At 42.7% G+C, this 20,889-nt stretch overlaps 1 protein-coding gene across 3 annotated transcripts in view; it reads right to left on the bottom strand.

Annotated features, from left to right (window-relative positions):
- Positions 1 to 1,431: 1,431 nt before the first annotated feature.
- Positions 1,432 to 20,889, bottom strand: part of YTHDF3 (YTH N6-methyladenosine RNA binding protein 3) — a 30,506-nt gene continuing 11,048 nt past the window's right edge. For 2 of the 3 annotated variants that reach the window (XM_018572182.1, XM_018572185.1), the window contains exons 3-5: positions 15,837 to 15,922; positions 8,966 to 10,546; positions 1,432 to 2,462 (exon numbers count right to left, since the gene is read on the bottom strand). In XM_018572182.1, coding sequence (XP_018427684.1) covers positions 2,439 to 2,462; positions 8,966 to 10,546; positions 15,837 to 15,922 — 1,691 coding nt within the window. In that variant the 3' untranslated portion in view covers positions 1,432 to 2,438. Of the gene's footprint in view, positions 2,463 to 8,965; positions 10,547 to 15,836; positions 15,923 to 20,889 lie in introns of those variants that run through there. The other variant, XM_018572183.1, reaches the window with a different exon arrangement.

Below are 20,889 nucleotides of genomic sequence, written 5' to 3'. Positions count from 1 at the left end.
AAATGAAAGAGGCACTTAAAACAAATCAAAGTGGGCAATGGAAGTGAATCAAGCCTGGATTTAAACAGGGCCCACCAAGGATAAAAAAAGCAGAAGAAGAAAAGCTGACAGAATTCCTCGGGGCTACAAAACAGAAAGTGCCAAACTTCATTTATATGTTTGCTAATCAAAAATGTTTATTAAGCTAGTAAATTGGTTAAAGAGGTTGATTACTATCGCATGAGAGCACTTGGTCAGGCTTGCAATCACCCAGGAATATAAAGCTGAATGTAGCTATAAAATATCTTAACTGGACTGAGGTACCTGTTCTCAAAACCATTTGAGATCTGTGACACTGAGTGGTTTCAAAACAAGCTTCTTCATTACTGCTGTGTCAGTAGCATATTTCCTTTAACAGTAGGGTCTCATAACCACCAGAGTGATATCAATTTACCTGCCTCGGTCTAAAAATGTCACAATTTACCAGCTCCCAGTAACACGTTGTTGGCCACTAAATAAACATTAATGATCTAGCAGTTCAGGAAATGCATCCAGCAAAGTTTTTATGAGTACTGATAACTGTGTCAACTATCGAAAGCAACTATATAGTATACGTATACAGTATACTATATGTCTATATATAGTAAAACATTTCCACATTAGTGCAAATTAATGAACTGATGCTCCCTCTTCCTGTTTGTAGCAATGGCATGCGTACTAAATGTGAATCCATCCTGAAACGTTAACTTGCTTGAATGCAAAAATACAGAACAGAAGGGATGAAATTCAAACTTCTGCTAGACCGGCATAACAAAAACCTAAGGCTTTTGGTCACAATTCTGCTAAAATGGAAGCTCAGTCCATCTGAACTCTGATCCTCCCCTTCAGCTGCGAGTACATAACCATAAGCTTAGGCGTTTGGCCATGCGCACAGAAGGGACCTGAAACAGCAGCCTTTTTTTTTTAAAGAGGGCCCTTCCATTGTCATCTATCAATCCAAGCAAGAATGTTCTACATTTAAGGAGGACCTATATATAGCGTTTTTGATCATTTCTAGAAAAGAATATCAACCGAGTGTACTGAAGCTTTTAAAAGAAAAATAGTTTTTACATGTAGTTTATAACTATACACGCAGACATTTTGTTTATTACAAAAGCAGGTTCTGCTTCCTCTTATTGTATCGATGATGTCTATCTAACCCATAACAGGCACTGTAGTTTCTGATGCCAAGCAACCACAAGTCTAGTGGCAGATAGAGGAGCAATTTATGGCAAGAAAGAGGTACTACTTACATGTGCCCTATAGATTTATGTCAAACATTTATAAAGGACAGGTTGACTTTACATTAACATTTGCATGGGCTAATAGATTTGCTTTTTCAACTTCATGTATGTAGAGGTGGAACTACTGTTGCCCCTTGTGATAGGGGGCATATCTGCAGTAAAAGTAGCATCTACCCAGCAAAGAGAGATTTGTACATTCATAAAATATTGTTTGACATCTCACGTACATTGAAAAGTGCAGTGCCACTATGGTGGCCCCTGACTACACGCAGAGGAACTAAGGTGAGACAGGAATAAAAGTGTCATGCAACATTTCATTCAGGTCTCTAAAGGAAGGAGTCCTGTGTATTGATAAACTGGGATGGCAAGACGGCCAATTTCAAGTGAAGGTCACTGTATCTGAGAGCAGGTAAATAAAAACATATTCCAACTGACACAGAAGTATCCACGCTTGTGAATATGAGTCCTATGCTAGATTAGACAATGTTACAGAAGCATAAATGTGCATTAAAAAGGGAGGTGGCCACAAAGCTGAATTTAACATTCTTACATCAAAACAGCGGATACATTAATCTCTACTGAATCTGCAGTCTTAAAAAACTTGGTTGCCATATCGATGCCACTACAATAATCTTGATAGACAACTAGAGTGTACTCCTGAATTAAATATGGCATAATTCAATTTCATTTTCTTCCAACAACTAAGAAAAAGGACACAATAAAAAAAGCAAAAATAAAATAAAAATAGAATAAAATAAATGAAGACATGTGAAATCACACATCAGTGACTAACCAATTCTCTAATAGTTGTTAGTATTGAACAAACCAAAACAAGGGAAGGATCCTTGCGTTTATAATGAGTCTCCTGCGTCTTTGCTAGGATGCTTGATTACAAAAAGACGGCAGATACTGGTAAAAGCTTCGGGACAGAAAGTGCTTGACAACGTTAAAGTTCTCAGTTGTGTTTGGTGGGATACAACGGCAGATGCACTGATGAAACAATTATGCGGAAAAAAATAAAATAAAAAAGTCAAATTCATATTAAAGTGTTCAAAGAGGATGCCTTAAGCAGAAATAAAAAGCATTAATTAGGTTTTCTTCAACAAAGTAGGCGATTTCCAGAGTCTGCATCATTAGTGTTGTTTTAGAGGATTTTAGAGGATTTACTCCGCACAATTATTGTTTGTTTCGATTTCTCTCCTGCAAAAAGAAAACAGACTGTTAGATGATGCCAAACTCCTCCACAGGACACGTTCTGAAGAGATGTAGTACAGTCTGTGCACACAGAAAGGACTAACTCCACATATTCGGTTCGCTTAGAAGTACTTCTTTAAACCAGCTGTGTGTTTCTTGAAATCGATGAACCCGTGTGTTTTTTTCAACCTCATCTACTGTGTAACCTTTACTATGTTCTAGTGACAGAACTCATTGCTTGTTTAGGTTTGGCTGTGTACCTTGTTGCTGCTGCTATCTGTAAGCTTCTTCAGCCATACTGCAACTGCAGGAAATGTTAAAGGAGAACTATGAGATGAGTGATTTCCACTCACCTCATAGTTCTAGCCGACCTGTGACAATGAGACTGTCACAGGTCGGCTCAGTAGATCGGGAGGTGAGCGAACACATACCGGGTTCGCTCACCTCTCGATCCTGTCACGGCGTGACAGGGAGAGGGGCTGGATTCCCCGCTCCGATCTGCCAGCGCTGACTGGCGGAAGGGGCGGGGGAGGGTACAGCTGGCTCTGCCTCTAGATAGGCAGAACCAGCTGTCACTCACGCAGCTGGGCGTAGAATGTCACTTTGCCTTGAATGGTCAGGGGACAGTGTCTCTTTAAAGGAGAACTATGAGGTGAGTGCTTTTCACTCAACTCGTAGTTCTAGCCGACCTGTGACAATGAGACTGTCACAGGTCGGCTCAGTAGATCGGGAGGTGAGCGAACACATACCGGGTTCGCTCGCGTGACAGGGGGAGGGGCTGGATTCCCCTCTCCCCGCTCCGATCTCCCAGCGCTGACTGTCGGAACGGACGGGGGAGGGGGCGGGTACAGCTGGCTCTGCCTCTAGAGCTGTAGCTCGCGGTATACTGAGCTGAGGGTAACAGGAGGACGCTAGTTTGTGTCCTCCCGTTACCCTAAGGAGAACTATGGGGAAAAACACTGACACTAACACTGGAAAAACATTTTTTTTTTTTTATGAAAATACTCTGCAAATAAGTGAGCTATACAAGGCAATTGAGATTGTGTACTGGGGAACACTATAATGATTAGAACTAGGGATGAACCAAAACATATCGGCCGGAAATACAATTTTTTGACACAGAGCACAAGGAGGAGAGAAACTGTCAGGAGGCCGAGCGGGGAGCGCTGTCACAGGAGACCCCCGTGACCCAAAGTCAGCATCTACTAGGCTACTGCCCGCTATATGCCAATAGCACAGAGCCACCCTGCAGCCAGGAAAGAGCCTGACAATATCGAGATCAACTCCATTGCCTGGATGACAGCTGGCTCTGTGCCCGCCGCGTCCCCTGTCTGTCCCTCCTGTCAGAGCTGGAGGAACAGAGAGGAATGGGAGGAATGTTTACACGGAGAAGTCCATGAGCTGAGCAATCAGTGGTTTGTGATTGCTCAGCTCTTGATCTACAGAGCCAGCCTGCAGTGTCCCACACTGGCTCCAAGTAATGGAAAGATAACTTTTTACTCCAATGCTTCTTTAAACAAAAAAAATCATCTGACATTTGTTGCTTGTATACTCGGCTTAACGGAGAATTATGAGGCGAGTGATTTTCACTCAGCCTCATATTCTGAGCCAACCTGTGACAACGAAACTGTCACACGTCGGCTCAGTAGATCGGGAAGTGAGCGAACACAAAGCTCGCTGACTTCTCGATCTATCCCTGCAGAGAGCCGTGACTGTCACTCACGGCTTCCTGCAGGGATTCCTCCCCTCCCCTGTCCGAACCTCCAGCACTGACTGGCAAAACGGACAGGGGAGGGCACAGCTGGCTCTGCCTCTGGATAGGCAGAGCCAGCTGTCACTCACACAGCTGGGTGGATCCAGACAGCATTGTCAGGATCAGTTCCGGCTGCGGCGTCTCAGTATACCTGAGCTTTGGGTCACGGGAGGACGCTAGTTTGTGACCTTAGGAGAACTATGGGGAAAAGCCTTAACCCCATAGTTCTCCTTTAACTAATCCTTACTTCGGCTAACGAATCGATTATGAAAATAATCGTTAGCTGCAGCCCTACTTACCAGTAAATTTATCAGGACTGACATATTAATAGCTTTAGCTATTGACAGCCATTATAAGACTATAGATCTGTATATAAAAATAAGCAAAATATGGAAGAGAAAGCATGTAAAACGCTGAAAACCCCTTTACAAATGACTTTCAGATCAAATTGAATATGTACTTAGCAAAAACACTGTTCCGTTCATTTAATAAAGCCGTGACCATTATAAGAACCACCCCATAATCCATGCGATTACATCAATAAGTAAAGAGAAACAACGAATTAAACTCTAAATGTGCTGCACCCATGTAGCTAATAAACAGCAGTGTTTACCCCGAGGGACGTTTCACAGAGATCACACAAGCGAATACCTATCGCCCAACACCCGGAACATGCAGTTTCGGGCGCCGGGCGAGTAGTTTCTTTTTGTACATTCAGCCCTGCTCCTGACAAGCAGAGCTGAATGTACAGTGGGAGCCGCTGTTCGTTTAATACAAGCGATCTAAGTAGATCCCTTGTATTAAATCGAGCGGGGGCGGCATCGGCGATAGTGTCCGCCCCCCGCCGAGGTTTTCTGGGTCCCCCGTTCCTCTGCGGGACTGTGACCCGTCACGATCCACCATAGGAGCTCACCATAGAGCCCATTGAGCAGACGAAGAACGACGAATTTCTGTCATAGAATTTCTGTCTCAGAAGCCATGCGTCCTATCGTCCGGAGCGTCTTATAGGCAGCAAAATACGGTACTGCCCTGAAAAAAGCATATCCCATATTCGGAGTAAAAAAAACCTTTTATGGGTACCAAAAAGTTTTTTGGCGTAGGAAACTGGCACATGTAGCCTGCACAAATGTAACCCCTTAGTGACAGTTTTTTTTTTTCCGAACCCATGTTATAATCCACATTTTAGGCTTGAAAATTACTTCAAACCCCCAAACATTTTATATTTTATGAAAGCAGAGACCCTGTAGAATAAAATGGGGGCAGTTGCAAATTTTTTTGTTGCACGATATTAGTGCAACGTATTATCACCCCCCCAAATTTAGTGAAAAATGGACTTAAATGCCCCAAAACACAATTAAATACAGATTGTGTTTTAATAATATATAGAAGATGAGGTTACAACGCGTAAATAGATATCCAACATGCCCAGGTTAAAAATGGTGTTGCAGTTTCTGTGAAACTGCAACAAAATTCAGTACCCCAAAAGGTTCATAGATCAGTACCCCCACAGGTCATCAGTTTACAGATGCACGTAAATATTGGCCCTAGAATTATTGCTCTCACTCCGGCGTGCACGGCAAAACCCAACATGTGTAGCGTGATCGTCGTTTTCATACGTAGGCGCACCCGACGTATGTGGTCGCGGGGGCTTTAAAACATTTAACAATTATTTTTACATTTATTTCATTTAATAGCTTATTGCTGGGCTCCTGACGGCTATGGAACCATAAATGATGCAATCTGCATTGCTCCCGGTCCAATATTATGGGGAGGAGAGCGGTGAACCGAGGTTCACTGCTCTCCTCCCCAGCTTCCCCCCTGATACCTGAGAAGCTGGTCACGGGCCCGTAGGAGGAGCAGTGGAATGCAGGAAACACGGTGGGGGTGTCAGGCGGGGCGGCTCGTTTACCGGCCCGGAGAAGCGATCTGGCGACAGCTGAGCCGCCAGATCACTCCTATTGTAAAGCCGACAGTCGGCTTTACAATTCTAAACAGAGTCACGGCGTCTTTAGCTGTTTAAACGAGCCCGGTGCCAGCGACTTACTAGGGACGTTGGTGGTCACTAAGGAGTTAATAAAGCAGATAAGACTTGCTTTGCTAATTTGGTGCATAACATGGCACAAAAAAAAACACTCCCTATTCTTGGAACTTAACACACTATCCCTGGAAATAATAAAAAAATACGCAACGTTTTAGCTACACTTCCACTTTCCAAAGGACATAATGAGAGTCAAGGGGTGGGGACATGCATGTGGATACGATTATGAAGTCCTGATACTGCCAGTTATAGGACTACAGTGAGAAATCTAATCCTACGAGTAGACCTCTCTGGTTCACATTAAGGCCTCATTCACACTGTTAACTCAGGGCGTATATGTGCATGCGGCGTGCACACCTGTATCGGGCTGTTCCCTGTCTGCTGACCTTGTCTGCGTCCGAGCACGGACACCTGAACCCGCACAGATGTGCAGTTCTGGTGTGCGTATGATAGCGTATGGGCGCGTCCTCACATGGTGAAGAGCAGGCTGTTACACGCAGCACCTGTCCCTCCCGGGAACGGGCCGATAGGGACGTGTACGCCCCGAGTTAACGCAGTGTGAATGAGGCCTTATTGTCATTTTTTACAGCAGACTTACACTGCATTTCATGCAGGTCTGCCAGCACACACTCAGCCTTAAAAACATTCCTGTGAAAAAAATATGAATATTCACAGATGAAGCCGCTGAAAGGAGTGGAGTTGAGAGCCACCTGCTGGTATAGATTGTAAGCACCAATTGAAGAATTCTAGCACAGAAAGACTTACAAGCCTTGGGTCTATTTTTTAGGGTGGGGAACCCCCTCTACTGTGCAGAAGACTAGGATTGCTCTATTCAGCTGAGAAAAAGAAAAATCCGGCCTAAAAGAAGCGACTATGGTTCACAAACTAGATTTATCTGCATATAGCTGTATGAGAACTAGGTCATGCTAAATATTTGAAGCATTTACCCCTTAGAAAAGCTAAGAACGCCTGTGGTACGCACGCACACACACACACACACAGTTTTGTGTGCATTAAAGAAAACATTTCATTATGTTGATGGAACAACATTGAAGAACTGAAAAGCCACATGTAAGGCCCCTTTCACACAGTCAGTCCAATCGGGTACACCTGTCAGTTTTTCAGGCAGACCCGATTGGATGACCATGGGCAGCAGTGTGTAAACCCGGTTACCCCAACACCAGCCAGAAAAACAGAACAGTGCTTGGTGTCACAGGACCTGATCATGCTGGATCGGGGGTAACCGGATTGTAAACGGACACATGTCCATTTACATCCGATTCCCCATAGACTGACATAGGTCCAGCACTTTCAGTTTCTTCTTCCATTGCAAGATGGAGGAAAAAACTAGACAGACAGGATGTCCCAGCGGTGACAACTGATCCATACCATTGCGGTCAGGAGAGGATCCCGGTGTGAAAGGGGCCAAATGCTTATGAGTAGTAGTCTTCAAATAGTGGCTTGGGAGATATGTATGAAATGCACTGAATCTTAAACTGCAGCTCCTTCAAGACTGCTACATATACATATGGGGACCGCTTTCCCTGCGAGAAATTTGTACTTCTGTTTAGCCTGTCCTCTAATTTACACAGCTTTGCCACACTGCAAAACCAGGTGGGTGACACCATTACTTCCGTTTCAGCTTTGCAGAATCTTCTGCCTCTCAATATCACTGTTGAATCATTGTCCAGCAGGCAAATAAGAATCTGCAAGGCTAAAACCAGTGTTGTCACCTGCGTATCAATGCAGTACGGCATAGGCATGTGAATCATAAGACTGCTGAACAGAATTTTAAATCCTTTGGCATGTATCCCTTTACATGTTTTAGCCACTAGCTTGGTGGTATGTAAACGTTTCCTCCTGCATGTTATGTACAAGACAAGTAAACAGTAAATAAACTGTTCCTAAGGCATTGGGGGCATGTTTGAGTTTTTGTACTTTGATTCTGGGAGGTACACAACACCCAACACTGACTGGTGCTTCTCCCAAACTTTATACTGGACTTTTTTTTTCAGATGGATTCTCCTTTCGTTACTACAAGAAATGGTGGAAAATGAATGCAACGTTGGACAGAAATAAATGTTGTGACATTGCATAAGCTTATTGAGACGATACCATGGCAAATGCGTGCCTGATGGGCGCACCAGGGAGCATAGAGCTGGCTTCCCGCTTCCCGGCCAATCAGGAAGCCGGGGGGTTGGGGGTATACCACCAAAATAAAGCTCTATCTGGTATAAAATTAATTTCAGTACAGTGTTGCATGACGGGATAAATGTTAGTGAAAGTATCGCAGCGCTGAATACTGAAAAATGGCCTGGCCTGGAAGGGGGTCTAAACACCTGGTCTTGAAGTGGTTAAATGCATTTTCCCGCTCAAAAAGTCTCTTCAAAAGGAAGATTATGCCTAATGATGTCACAGACCATATGGCTGGTCATTGCCAAAAGAAAAATGCATAGAAAATGTGCATTATCGTGCTAGAAAACACGATCTAGCAGCAGCACTGTGAACCTAGACTTGGGGGCTAGTCAGTCTGTTTTAGGTGTTTGGGATGATAGTTAGTGCAGTGCATGCTGGGGGAACTCTGTACAGGCACCCCTCCAAAATGCAAATGTGAATATTCCTGGTGTGTTAATCCAAAGCTGAATATATATAAAATACTCTGGAAGCATACATAGCCCTATGACCCAGTCAAACCGCCACAACAGATATTTCACTTACCCTACGCATGGCTTCCTCCTCTTCTTGACGCTTCTCATAATGTGCAAAGTCATCAAAGATAGAGGTTGTATGCTTGAAAGTTGCAATTATTTTAAGAACTTGCTTGGCTTTTTCTAGGGGTACCTCTTGAGTGTCCCTTGAATTGGTAACAGGCTTATTATCGTTGTTTTCCAAACGGATGTGTCGCAGTTGGTTATTGGGAACGTCTTTCACAAAGACCCATTTGACTTCAAACTTTCCCTTCCATTTGTCTTGGGACCAAACTCCAGCATATGCATTGTAGTCCACTACAGACTTCATCTCTGCAACGCCACAAAAATGTCCACTTCCGTTTACACTGAAGAGTAAATAAAGTGGGCCTTTCCCATTCAAAGATCGATAAGCAGCATCCAAACGCTTATTGCCATGTTCAGTACTGCACCATATTGAGTACTTGATAGAACGGTGAATATCGTCCTCAGAGTAGCTTTTGATTATAAACACTCGCCCATTTTTCAGACTCCAATCAAAGTCTTTGGGATTATAGTTGTTTATGGCCTTCAGTTTCTCCAGTACAGGGTGAACCTCGACACCAGAAGGTGAGGAGCTAATAGGCACAACACCTAAGCTAAAGTTCTCATTCCCAGAGACATTGTTCTGATTGAAGCCCACTCCCCTGTTCCTAGGTGCCACCCAGCGGTTTTGAAGCTGCTGCTGCACCTGATGTGTTGGGGCATGCTGCTGAGGTCCTTGTTGCTGCTGTGGTTGTTGCTGGAGCTGCTGTTGAGGCAGTTGGTTTTGCACCATTGGTAGAGGTTGAGTTAATGGCTGAGGCTGTTGAATTACAGGCTGAGGAGGCAGGATTGGTTGAGCGAGTGGGGCCTTTACAACAGCCCCCTTATCATCCCAAGTTCCAATATTAATGTTGTGTTTTATAGGCGGGGGAGGAACTGCAGAACTACCAACACCCACATTGCCCTTGGGTTTTAGTTTAGGCTGAGGTTTCGCTGGTTTTCGAGCAATGGCAGCCCATGAGGTTGGCTTAGGTGCTGAACTGCTAACTGGGGGCATACTGTTTGCAGCTATACTAGTCATTCCTGCACTAGTCAAAGCTGACCCGACAGTTTTTGTCACAGCAGCAGTCATATCACCACCAATTTTCAGTCCAGTCATTCCCTGCTCAAGGCTGTTAATGCCCGGCACTTTGCTCAGAGTATCGCTGCCAAAACCAGCTTGTCCATCAGCGATGGCTCTACCAAGGGAACTAGGAGGGTATCCATAGCTGCTGCTATATGCAGAACTTTGTGTCGATTGTCCCTGAGATCCACTTGTCCCCCATGTGGAGAAATCTGCATTCCCAGGAAAAAAATTAAACCCATGCTGGCTTAAGAAAGGAGGAGTGTTCCCCAAAGCTCCAGGCTGACTAAACACTCCATCCGGTATGTAGTGGTGTTCTCCATTGCTCATCTGTCCATACAAGTACGGCATTGGTGGGTCTCCAGCAGTTGACCATGCTGCCTCACCAAGGGAATAAGGAAATCCAATTGATGGAGCATAATAACTAGGCATGTAGGGGTCTGACATTGGTGGATAGCTATTATTCTGCAACAGAAAACAAAAGGTAGGTTTAAAATCAATGGGCATAATCAATGTTTGTGCGCAGTACAGTAAATAATAGCAAGCAACCATTACTTAATGGGTTTGGGACAGTTTTCACCATATAGGTTATTGTTATGTTTAACATAACTACCCTGTCTGTACTGTGCTGGCAGAGATTTACCAGTTGTACCTACATGTGCACACTGTCATTACAACATGTTCTCTAGCCTTCAATGGTACCTTTTATCTTAATGCTGCTGGCGACGTACACTGTACGTCGTCAGTCACGAAGGGGTTAAACCAATTTCCCCCTAAAGCCATTCTGAACAATGGAAGCTGCCTATAGAGATCAGTGTATAATCATGCTCCAAACAAATAACTAGAAAAGGTAAAAAAAAAAGTTTTATTATTTGTAGGTATGCAGTGTGAATGGGAACAAATACATATAGAGGTTTCTCAAATTTGGCTCCAGAGGTGGGAATACACTTCAAGCCTCTAGATAATACATAGATCCAGGATATCATCTCAATTTAGTGCTGTACATCTTTCACTTAACCTAGGTTAGCAAGTCTGTAAAACATAAGTCAAAGCAACCAACTGGACTTGCTGTATTTTTCTTGAAGACGTTGGACATCCGACCAGCTCGCTCAATTCAAAATTATAACCTGAGAAAGCTGGTCAGATGACCAGTGAAACGTCTTCAAGAAGAATACAGCAAGCCCAGTTGCCTTGACTTATTTTTTACAGATATACCATGATTTGGATAAATGAAAACCTTCACAGACATACTAGGTTAGTAAGGTTTCTCCACTGGTAACAGTTATCAGTATAAGAAGTGAAGTGGGTAACAATGGGTACAGCAACCTATATTTATATCTTCACAGGTTCATAAAGTAATAGAATGGCTAAAATATTTACCTTTTCTGGAGAAAATATGTTTATTTTGGCCCCTTCCTGTGCTGGTCATGCAACTAAAAGCCTAGGCAGTTTTTTTTATAAAATCAGTACTGAAGATGATAGAGCTTGGATTGGTTGATCCTCCCATTCAGAGATCACAACCAAGTGTCTAAGCTTTTGGTTACATGACCAACACAGAAAAGATACAAGAGAGCCTAAAGTATCTTGGTCCTAGTTAGGGTTGCACAGATACCAAGTACAGTACTCGGTACAAGTACGAGTACATGTACCGATACTTTTGAGCTCCAAGACTACACTAGAGAAAAATTCAAAAGTTAGGAGGCAGCTGTCATTTGTAAGAAACACACGGAGCTCCTGGGATTTGTACATCTCTGTTTTAATGTACAATTTTGTTTTTATAAATATAAATAAAGGGATGCACAGATACCAGTTTTGCGAGTACGAGTACTGATACTTGCCGAGTACTTACAAGTACTGATACATTTTTGTTCATTGTCATGTGACAGTTTTTCTAAAACAATACAGACTAATGATTTCAGGACAGTGGTGGAGCGCCAGAGCCAGGTCCCAGCTGCAACCGCTGCAACCCTGGTAGTTCTCATGAAAATGCCAAGTATCGGCACTGGTACTCGAAAAGTATCTGTGCATCCCTAGTCCTAGTACAATGTATCCATACCAGCAAGACTTTTACCATAGCATTAAAGGAGAACTATGGGGTCAGGGCTTTTCCCCATAGTTCTCCTAAGGGTCACGGGAGAACACAAACTAGCGTTCTCCCGTGACCCAAAGCTCAGTATACAGCGAGTGAGACGCTGTCTGGATACACCCAGCTGCGTGAGTGACAACTAGCTCTGCCTATCTAGAGGCAGAGCCAGCTGTGCCCGCCCCCTTCCCCATCCGTTTTGCCAGTCAGCGCTGGAGCATTGGACAGGGGAGGGGGGGAATCCCTGCAGGGAGCTGTGGGGGTAGATACAGAAGTGATCGAGCGACGGTATGTGTTCGCTCACTTCCCGATCTACTGAATCACTCACCTCATAGTTCTTCTTTAAAGCATACAGGTGACGATTCAGAGCAAAAAGCTAACCAGTTTATGCAGATCTTTGCTTCTCCAGTAAAAGTCAAGATCGGCAATATCCGTCTCCAATCCTCTCCATCGGTCCTTTGGACCTTGTTAATTGACTCCAGCTTGTATAAGATCTGTATAACCAGCAAGCTTTTACATTTTAGGTGAATTTAGCAAGCTCAGTTGAAGAAACATACAGCACCAGTTTCAAAATGTTTAACACATATCTTGGAAGGAGTGCCGACTGTCACTTCAAACAAGCTGATAGCAGGCTGCAGTAAGCTTCATCACTACTTGAAGCTTGCCAAGGCCTGCTAGCAGCTTGTTTAAACCGACAGTGAACACTCCCTTTAAGATCTATGTATATCATTCCCAAATTCGAACTTCATTTGCAAAGGCTTCAACTTAGTCACTCAAAGCTTCCCGAAAGCTTCCTAAATGCTCTGCAAAAACTTGCTGTACACACTGATCTCATACAAGTCTCACAACCAGAAGAAAAGCTTACGCATTGGAATGGGGGAGGGCCAAGTTTGATTTGTATAGGAAAAGGCAATAGTTGCATATTGTTTCAGCTGCCTATAACTCTAGATCTACTCATCACCCCAATCTGGTTTTAACTGAAGGTAATATGATTTTTCGTGCTCAGTCTAAATTGTCTAGGTCTGTAACAGGTTTACTACCTGTGAAATTCAGGTTACAAAAAAAAAAACTAACAGGCCATTTTATTGCCAATGTGTTGGACACTCTTTCAGCATATGTTTTCCTCTCTCACACTGTATTTTTGACAATGAATTGTTAACTCTTTTTTTTCCGTACAATATGTGTAACACAACATGGAACTTTAACCCCAGCAAACTGACAAAACAACAAGGCCTGTTTAGCAACACATTACTTTATGAAACCTACATAATGCACGGTTCAACATGTTTAGTAAAACATAGTTAGGTGAAACCTGGAAAAACACCTTTAAAAAGAACCTGCCAGGATATAACTATTGGGACTTTCCCTGCTAACTTTGTTTTCAGGGTACATGCCCCAGGGTGGTTACACCTATAGCAACTCTGTTGCAATAAGTATACTTTAACTAAAAATGGACCTGTAAAGAAGAAAGCAAATACCTCTCACTGCCAAATAATGCTTTGATGAAGAGAAATCTTTTCCCCAAATCTGTCCAGAAACGGCCACTTCCAGCAGTGTCAATCTACTGGAGTCCCCCACAGCGCTCTGTGATTCCACCTCTGGACTCTTACTTATTGCGTCCTGTAGGGTACAGTGGAAGGAACCACTGAGTGCAGCCGGGGATTGAGACTTCTAGGGGTGTCAGTTTCAAAGCAGACTTTGGGCCGCAGGTTCTCCTCTTCAAACGAAGTGTCTGATGACATGGGCAGGGGTATAGTTATTTTCTCTCTATTTTAAAAGGTACATCTGTTATTCCAAGTTTACCTTTTGTGATAGGATAAAGTCACTTCCTCATCTACTGGGTCTGAATATCAGACATCTAGATACCTGTTGCAGTGACCCGTTAAATAGTAAAGACAGGATAGGAAGGAGGGCCCTGGAGAACTAACATTCAGCAAGTCAACAATAGCAGCTTCCACATTTCCTTCCCAACACATTCATTTCAAAGCGACACTAAACTTTGGAGTTAAATCTTAAAAATAAATCTTAAAAATACATTCAAGTACCTTAACTAACAAAAATGTATCTTATTTGTGTATCACTCGGCTGTAGATCCTCAAATCATCTCTGAATTGGTGCTGACACTCTCCTTCCTTCTGGAGGGTGGCTACTTTTGTTCCCCATGTGTGCTGTAAAGTAACCACCGGTCCAAGCTCACTCCTGCGATGGACTACAATCTCATGTTTACTTTACTAATTTGTATTGAGATTGTAGTAAATTAGGGCAGTGAGCTTGGAGTGGTGGCTACTTTATGACACACACACAGGGACCATGGGGAACAAAAGTATCCACCCTCCAGAAGGAAGGACAGGGTCAGCACCAATTCAGAGATGATTTGAGGCTCTAGAGCTGAGTGATACACAAATAAGATACATTTTTGTTAATAGCTGGGGTGCTTGAATGTATTTTAAAGATGTAACTCCTGAGTTTAGCAGCGCTTTAAAGAGGTTTTCAATATTTACTAAAACAGTGCAAGTCCTACACATCAGTGCAGTTCTCCTACTCCTGCCTGGGACTGAAACATATTCTAGTAGTCAAGGAAGACCCTATGTGAGGCTCCAGTACAGTTTTCTGGCTCTAACACTGTGCGTCCTCAAAGAGGGCATCCAAAGGCAAACTTTGAGCCTGCCAGTTTGATTTCTTGGTACAAGTCACTGTGGGGACCTTTAACAAGACCCAGATGATGTAGAAAATATATTGCCAGTACATTGTGGAGCCGTGAACAGGGCCAACCAATCGGAAGCCGATTAATCGATTATTGAAAAAGTTGACAACTTTTTCCATAATCGATTGTAATCGATTATTTCGATTAGTTGTTGCAGCCCTACACCTTAGTACTTCTGAGAAAAAATCCAGAGCTTTATTTCAACACAGAAGGGATCGTATTGTATTTCAGAGCCTTGTAGCACCCTTCATGAGGCTCCAATAAGATGTGTGGTGAGAATCTCAATTATTCAGTAGAACTGTAGTGCTCTGGGAGGATGAAAAGATTCTCAGCTATTATATCAAAGGCAGATATGTTCTTAATGTTGAATGACTGCATCATACAAAATGGAAAATCTATATTGCATAGCAATGAGCCTGTTTATAAAATATTTTCTTCTCATCACCACACAAAATATTTGGGATTTTTGGATGATGTTGTTTTCTAACATACATCAACTAAAACTAACTTGTGTGTGCAACATATACATAGGTCTTATGTTTACCTGTCCTGTGATGTCTTGTACAAAATAAGTTACAAAAAGTTTGAGAACTGACGGTTTAATCAAATATTAAATTCAATTCAGCTTCAAAAAAGTTATTCAGGGAAGTTAAACTTTTTCTAATTACTTACAAGGTTATTCAGTCATTTAACAGCTCTCGCCTTCACAACAGGACAGCCATGTAAAGTCAGAGCCCTTTTCAGAAAACAGTCATGACAAGCCAGACTGCGAAAAGGTAGTTACAGAATAAAGAGCTAGTTCCCCTAATAACTGGTCTGTCTCAGCACTTACGATTTGAGGAATGGAATTAGACTTCATATAGCCCAGGTCTCTCCTTCACCCATAGACATTAAAAGGCTGAAAGTCACTAAAAGCACCTCTAGCAAATGGAAACCGTTCCACTTCACAAGCTGCAATTTTAACCAACCTGATTAGTCTGGCTAGTTAGATATGGCTCAAAGTCATCATCGTTTACTCCATCCTTTTGGTGCATTGAACCGTTCTGCACTGCAACTGAAAATGAATCAAAATAAAAAAAAAAAGTTAGAATCATAAAGCAGCGCACACAGTTCATTTACACACATCTATAATTCAATACAAGTCAAAATAACAGTAACCAATGTGTTACCTCCTAGGGAAAACCTTTTAGCAGGATCATGAAACCTGACAGACAGTCTTTACAATACCTGAACTTGTGAATGTGCTAATGGACACCATAAGAGATAGACAACTCATAAAAGCCAACTTAAAGTGACACTAAACTCCGAAGTGAAATCTTAAAGAAAAAAAAATACTTTACCTATTAACCAAAATATATCTTATTAGTGTATCACTCGGCTGTACATCCTCAAATCATGTGTGAAGTGGTGCTGACACTGTCCTTCTTTCTGGTGTGTGTGTGTGTGTGTGTGTTAAAGTAGCCACTGCTCCAAGCTCCCCTCCCCCCATTGTCCTCCGTGGAAAAAAAAAAAAACAAAAAAAAAAACACAAAAAAAAAAAGCCTGTACAAACGCTCATAAAAACACCCACCAAACATCCAAAGACTCAGCTCAAGTATGAATGGGGCCAAAGTTTGTCAGGTTTGCATATTTCCTACTACTTTAGCACTTATACTTCTGGAAACAGAGGATCACTTTAACAAATTTTTAAGATATCAGCCAGAATGTGATTGCACTTTAATGAGTCAGATAACACAGATTTGAATTGTGAAAATGAGCCATAAAGAACAACTGTGTAGTTATCATTCACTTCCATATTGATATCTTCCCGCAAAACAGGAAGCAGAACCTGCTTAAAAGGAGAACTATGAGGTTAAGTCTTTTCCCCATAGTTCTCCTTAGGGTAACGGGAGGACACAAACTAGCGTCCTCCCGTCACCCTTGGCTCAGTATACCGCGAGCTGTAGCTCGCGGTATACTGAGATGCCGCAGCTGAAGCGGATCCTGACAATTGTGCCGGGATCCACCCAGCTGCGTGAGTGACAGCTGGCTCTGCCTATCTAAAGGCAGAGCCAGCTGTACCCGCCCCCTCCCCCGTCCGTTCCGCCAGTCAGCGCTGGCAGATTGGAGCGGGGAGGGGGGAATCCAGCCCCTCCCCTATGACGGCAGAGAGCTGTGACAGGATCGAGAGGTGAGCGAACACCGGTATGTGTTCTCTCACCTCCCGATCTACTGAGCCGACCTGTGACAGTCTCATGTGACAGGTCGGCTAGAACTATGGAGGATGAGTGAAAAGCACTCACCTCATAGTTCTCCTTTAACTGAGCAAACATGGCTGCCCCAATATATGAAACCTAAAACTCAAAAACTTTACAAAAGAAACGTTTTTTTAAAAAGATATTTGCAAAGTTGTCGTGTTCAATTTAAACAACTGAAGCCATTCACATGTATTTCTTAGCACTGAAGACTATACATGTCAATGAAGCAAAACAGGACCAAAAAAAAGTTACTTGAAACTACTTTACATAAAAGTGTTCTTAGAAAGGTGTCTGTCACTCAAGCAAAGTTGCGCTATAATATCCCAATAAATAATGGTTCACACCACCTACATTTGTCTTATTCATTTTGTACTGTGCACATTTTGTTTACTATTGCAACACCGGTGAACTTGAATCAGCAAGACAACATGAAAACAAAGACTTGCAGCTGGGAACACTCATAGACAAAGAAAACACATTTCCCAATAGCTGCAATACAAAAACATGAGGTTTCAAAGAAACCGAATGTAATAGCGAAATGTCTATTAGAGTCTAAAATAACCAGTTCTCTCTTGCTAAGGAAGTAACAAAGTTACAAACAGAATAAATCACTTTTCCTGCTACTATGGTCAGTAAAGGGATCAAAGATTACAGGCAGTATTAAAGCTCCAGCTTAAAAGCTGGACATGTTCAGGGTATGTAAACATGAGACATTTAACATACGCCTATTCCATGCTTTCCACGAGAGGTAAGATATCAATATGAAAGTGAATGATATGAGTATTCTAAGCAATATATGTTCATTTTTTTTTATAACCCTTGGTTCTAAGTAGCGTTACTGGTCATATATGTGTAGCACAGGATTAGTATTGCACACAGGGTCCTCTTTGCTGTGTAGTGCTACACAAAAGGTTCTGCTTTACTGATCATTTTTATAACTCAAGTCAATGGGTATGATGACTCACTGAAAACAATGTACTCCCTACCTGGCCGATATGTTATCTTAAAGGATGACTTAAATTCTCACACCCAAAAAATCTTTAGGAGTCAGTATTTGTGGCAGAAGGGACAAGCAATCTCTTTTGCCCCAAGAAAACTATTTCCCTGGCTGCCAGTAATTTTGTGTGGTTTACACAGCATAGTGCGTGCGCCATGCAGTGTAATCCTGGCACTAGTGTAGGCATGCCAAGTATAAAGCTGGGTGCAACACAACTCCAGAGCCAAAGGGACATCATCAGTGGCCACCCAATGGCTGAAGAGCAGTGTCGCAGGACCAAAAAGAATTGGGGGCGTCAGTAAAAAAAAAAGTAGCAACAGCCGAGTAGACAGTGGTGTGCCATAATGTGCAAGTATGCTGTGAATATTGTCATATTATGTTGAGAACCCAGCCACCATGATGCAGAATTTAGGACCACTTTAAATGAGTTAGCTGGGAGAATAAAAGACAAAGTAAAACAAACAGAGGTCCCTCTAGTGCAGGGGCGGGCAAATTCCGGCCCTTCAGCTGTTGTGGATCTACAAATCCCATGAGGCATTACAAGATTCTCACAGCCACAGACATGACTCCCAAAGACGGATGAATCATAGAATTTGTTTGCCCACCTCTGCTCTAGTGGCTTAACTACAAATCTTTATACTTCACGTGCAACTATAACCATAGAGTGAAAACGGCTGACATGTAAGGGCTTTGTTACCCTAAGGAGAACTATGGGGAAAAGCCTTCACCCCATAGTTCTCCTTTAAAACACAGAAGAGACCATGTGATGCACTTATGAAACATTTGCTGAACTGTTTACATTGTCAACATCTGTGTTGTAGATGTGCACCGATTTATGGCCACTGGATGGTCATCTTGCCTCCATCTAGTGGCCATAATGCAGTGCAAATCCACAACACAGATATTGGCAGAGTGTAAAGCTCTGCAAACATTTTATCAATACACACCCAAGCCTTCTGCCTGCCAGTAAGGCTTCTTCTACATGCAAAGCTCAGTGTATAGTCTCAGCATGCCTCGGTATATGGATGAATTAACTCTCGTGAGCGTACCTAGACTATCCATCCATCTCTTGGGCATGGGGGATTAGTAGTTTATAGAAGAAAGAATATGTGTGATTTTATTTTAGCTCACAGGTGACAAGGACATTGCATTTCTAGCAAGACTGAGGTGTTTTCTGTACTTGCTGAAAGTGCTTAACCTGAGAAATGAAATGTAATGCAGCCATCACCACCTAAGGACTGGTAAGCAGCAGTATGAGAAATGTTTGTTCTTGGCTTTAGATGACATTTATACCACTCTATAATTCTTATATACAGTTTTTCTGGCAGTTAGCTGTGCCCTGAAACAGCATAATGATGGCGTAGAATGAAGATTGTAGCATTAGAATTTCCTGGTGTCAATCATTCTGGCCACCTCCTCAGCCTTCCGACTGACCCATTGTGTTAGGGGGTGGCCTCAAAAACCAGCCCAGAAGGTGGGAACAGACAGGCAGTACCGTGTGAACAGGTAAATTCTGTGCACCCAAATCTGGGGGATTATGGGCACACTGCTGAAACTCTGGCAGCACAGCAGACACATGGACATGTCTACATTACCCTAGAATTGGTTTATTTTCATAATATTTCTCCAGCTCTGCTTTAGGTAAAGATGGCCATGCCAATGTTGTGCAACAGGACATAGATTTAACTATTATATGATTAAAGGAGAACTATGAGGTGAGTGATTTCCACTCATTCTCAAAAGTTAGAGCCGACCTGTGACAAAGAAGCTGTCACAGGTCAGCTCCACCGACCGGGAAGTGAGCAGAAACATGCCGCCGATCCGCTCACTTCCTGATAGTCTCCCTGCAGTGAGCGGTGACGGTCAGTCACAGCACCCCGCAGGGATTCTCCCCTCCGATCCTCCAGCACGGAGTGAGGGAGGGTGGCGGGCACAGCTGGCTCTGACTCTAGATAGGCAGAGCCAGCTGTCACTCATGCAAGCTGGGTGGATCACAACTGTATTGTCGGGATCAGTGCCGGCTGCGGAGCTCTCCGTATATTGCCTGGCAACAGCCCGCTATTTACTGAGCTTTGGGAAATGGGAGGAAGTTAGTATATGTCCTCCTGTGACCCTAAAGAGAAGCATGGGGGGAAAAAAAAAACACTTACCCCATAGTCCCCTTTTAAATGTATGTGAAGGCAATTTTTTCTTCTTTATATACAATAACTGCAGCTAGAAATTGTAAAGAATGGTTGAAAAAGCCATTGGGTAAGTCACTATATTCAGAGGGCTTGGTACATGGATCCACCAACAGCTCCCTGACACTTTGTACAACCTGTGACAATACAAAGATGCAGCCGAGCCGTGTAATATGATATTGTCGTAATGATTCCTTAACGACGGTGATGTGAGATGTCCGGTGTTTATGACTGCAGGCACTCAACTCTGAAGTGGAACGGATGTATGGATTTCACAATCAATAATAGAGAAAAGTCACATAACTATTTCTTACATCTCTTGGAGACACAAATGGTAAGGTTTCATGGCCATTTCGGGGCAGTTAGGTGAAACTGGGAATACTTTGAGATTTCTCTCTACAGGCATAAGAAGCCAGTAAATGTTTTAAATTGTGCGCAACTGTATTAGACAAATAACTCTTCATATTATGACTACATGTTTTTTTTTTAAATATAAATAAAAAATGTTCCTTACACCATGTACACTTTTTTTTAATCAAACCTGTAGGCTGAAGGAAAAAAAAAAAAAAAGGAAGAATATGACAGATTTTTCCATCACCCCTAAACA

The sequence above is a fragment of the Nanorana parkeri genome, unplaced genomic scaffold (genome assembly GCF_000935625.1).
Source record: "Nanorana parkeri isolate BGI_ZX_2015 unplaced genomic scaffold, ASM93562v1 scaffold1961, whole genome shotgun sequence".
In the NCBI taxonomy this organism is placed as follows: domain Eukaryota; kingdom Metazoa; phylum Chordata; class Amphibia; order Anura; family Dicroglossidae; genus Nanorana; species Nanorana parkeri.
Note: the sequence above shows the minus strand (reverse complement) of the source record. Positions and strands in the feature narration are given on the sequence as shown.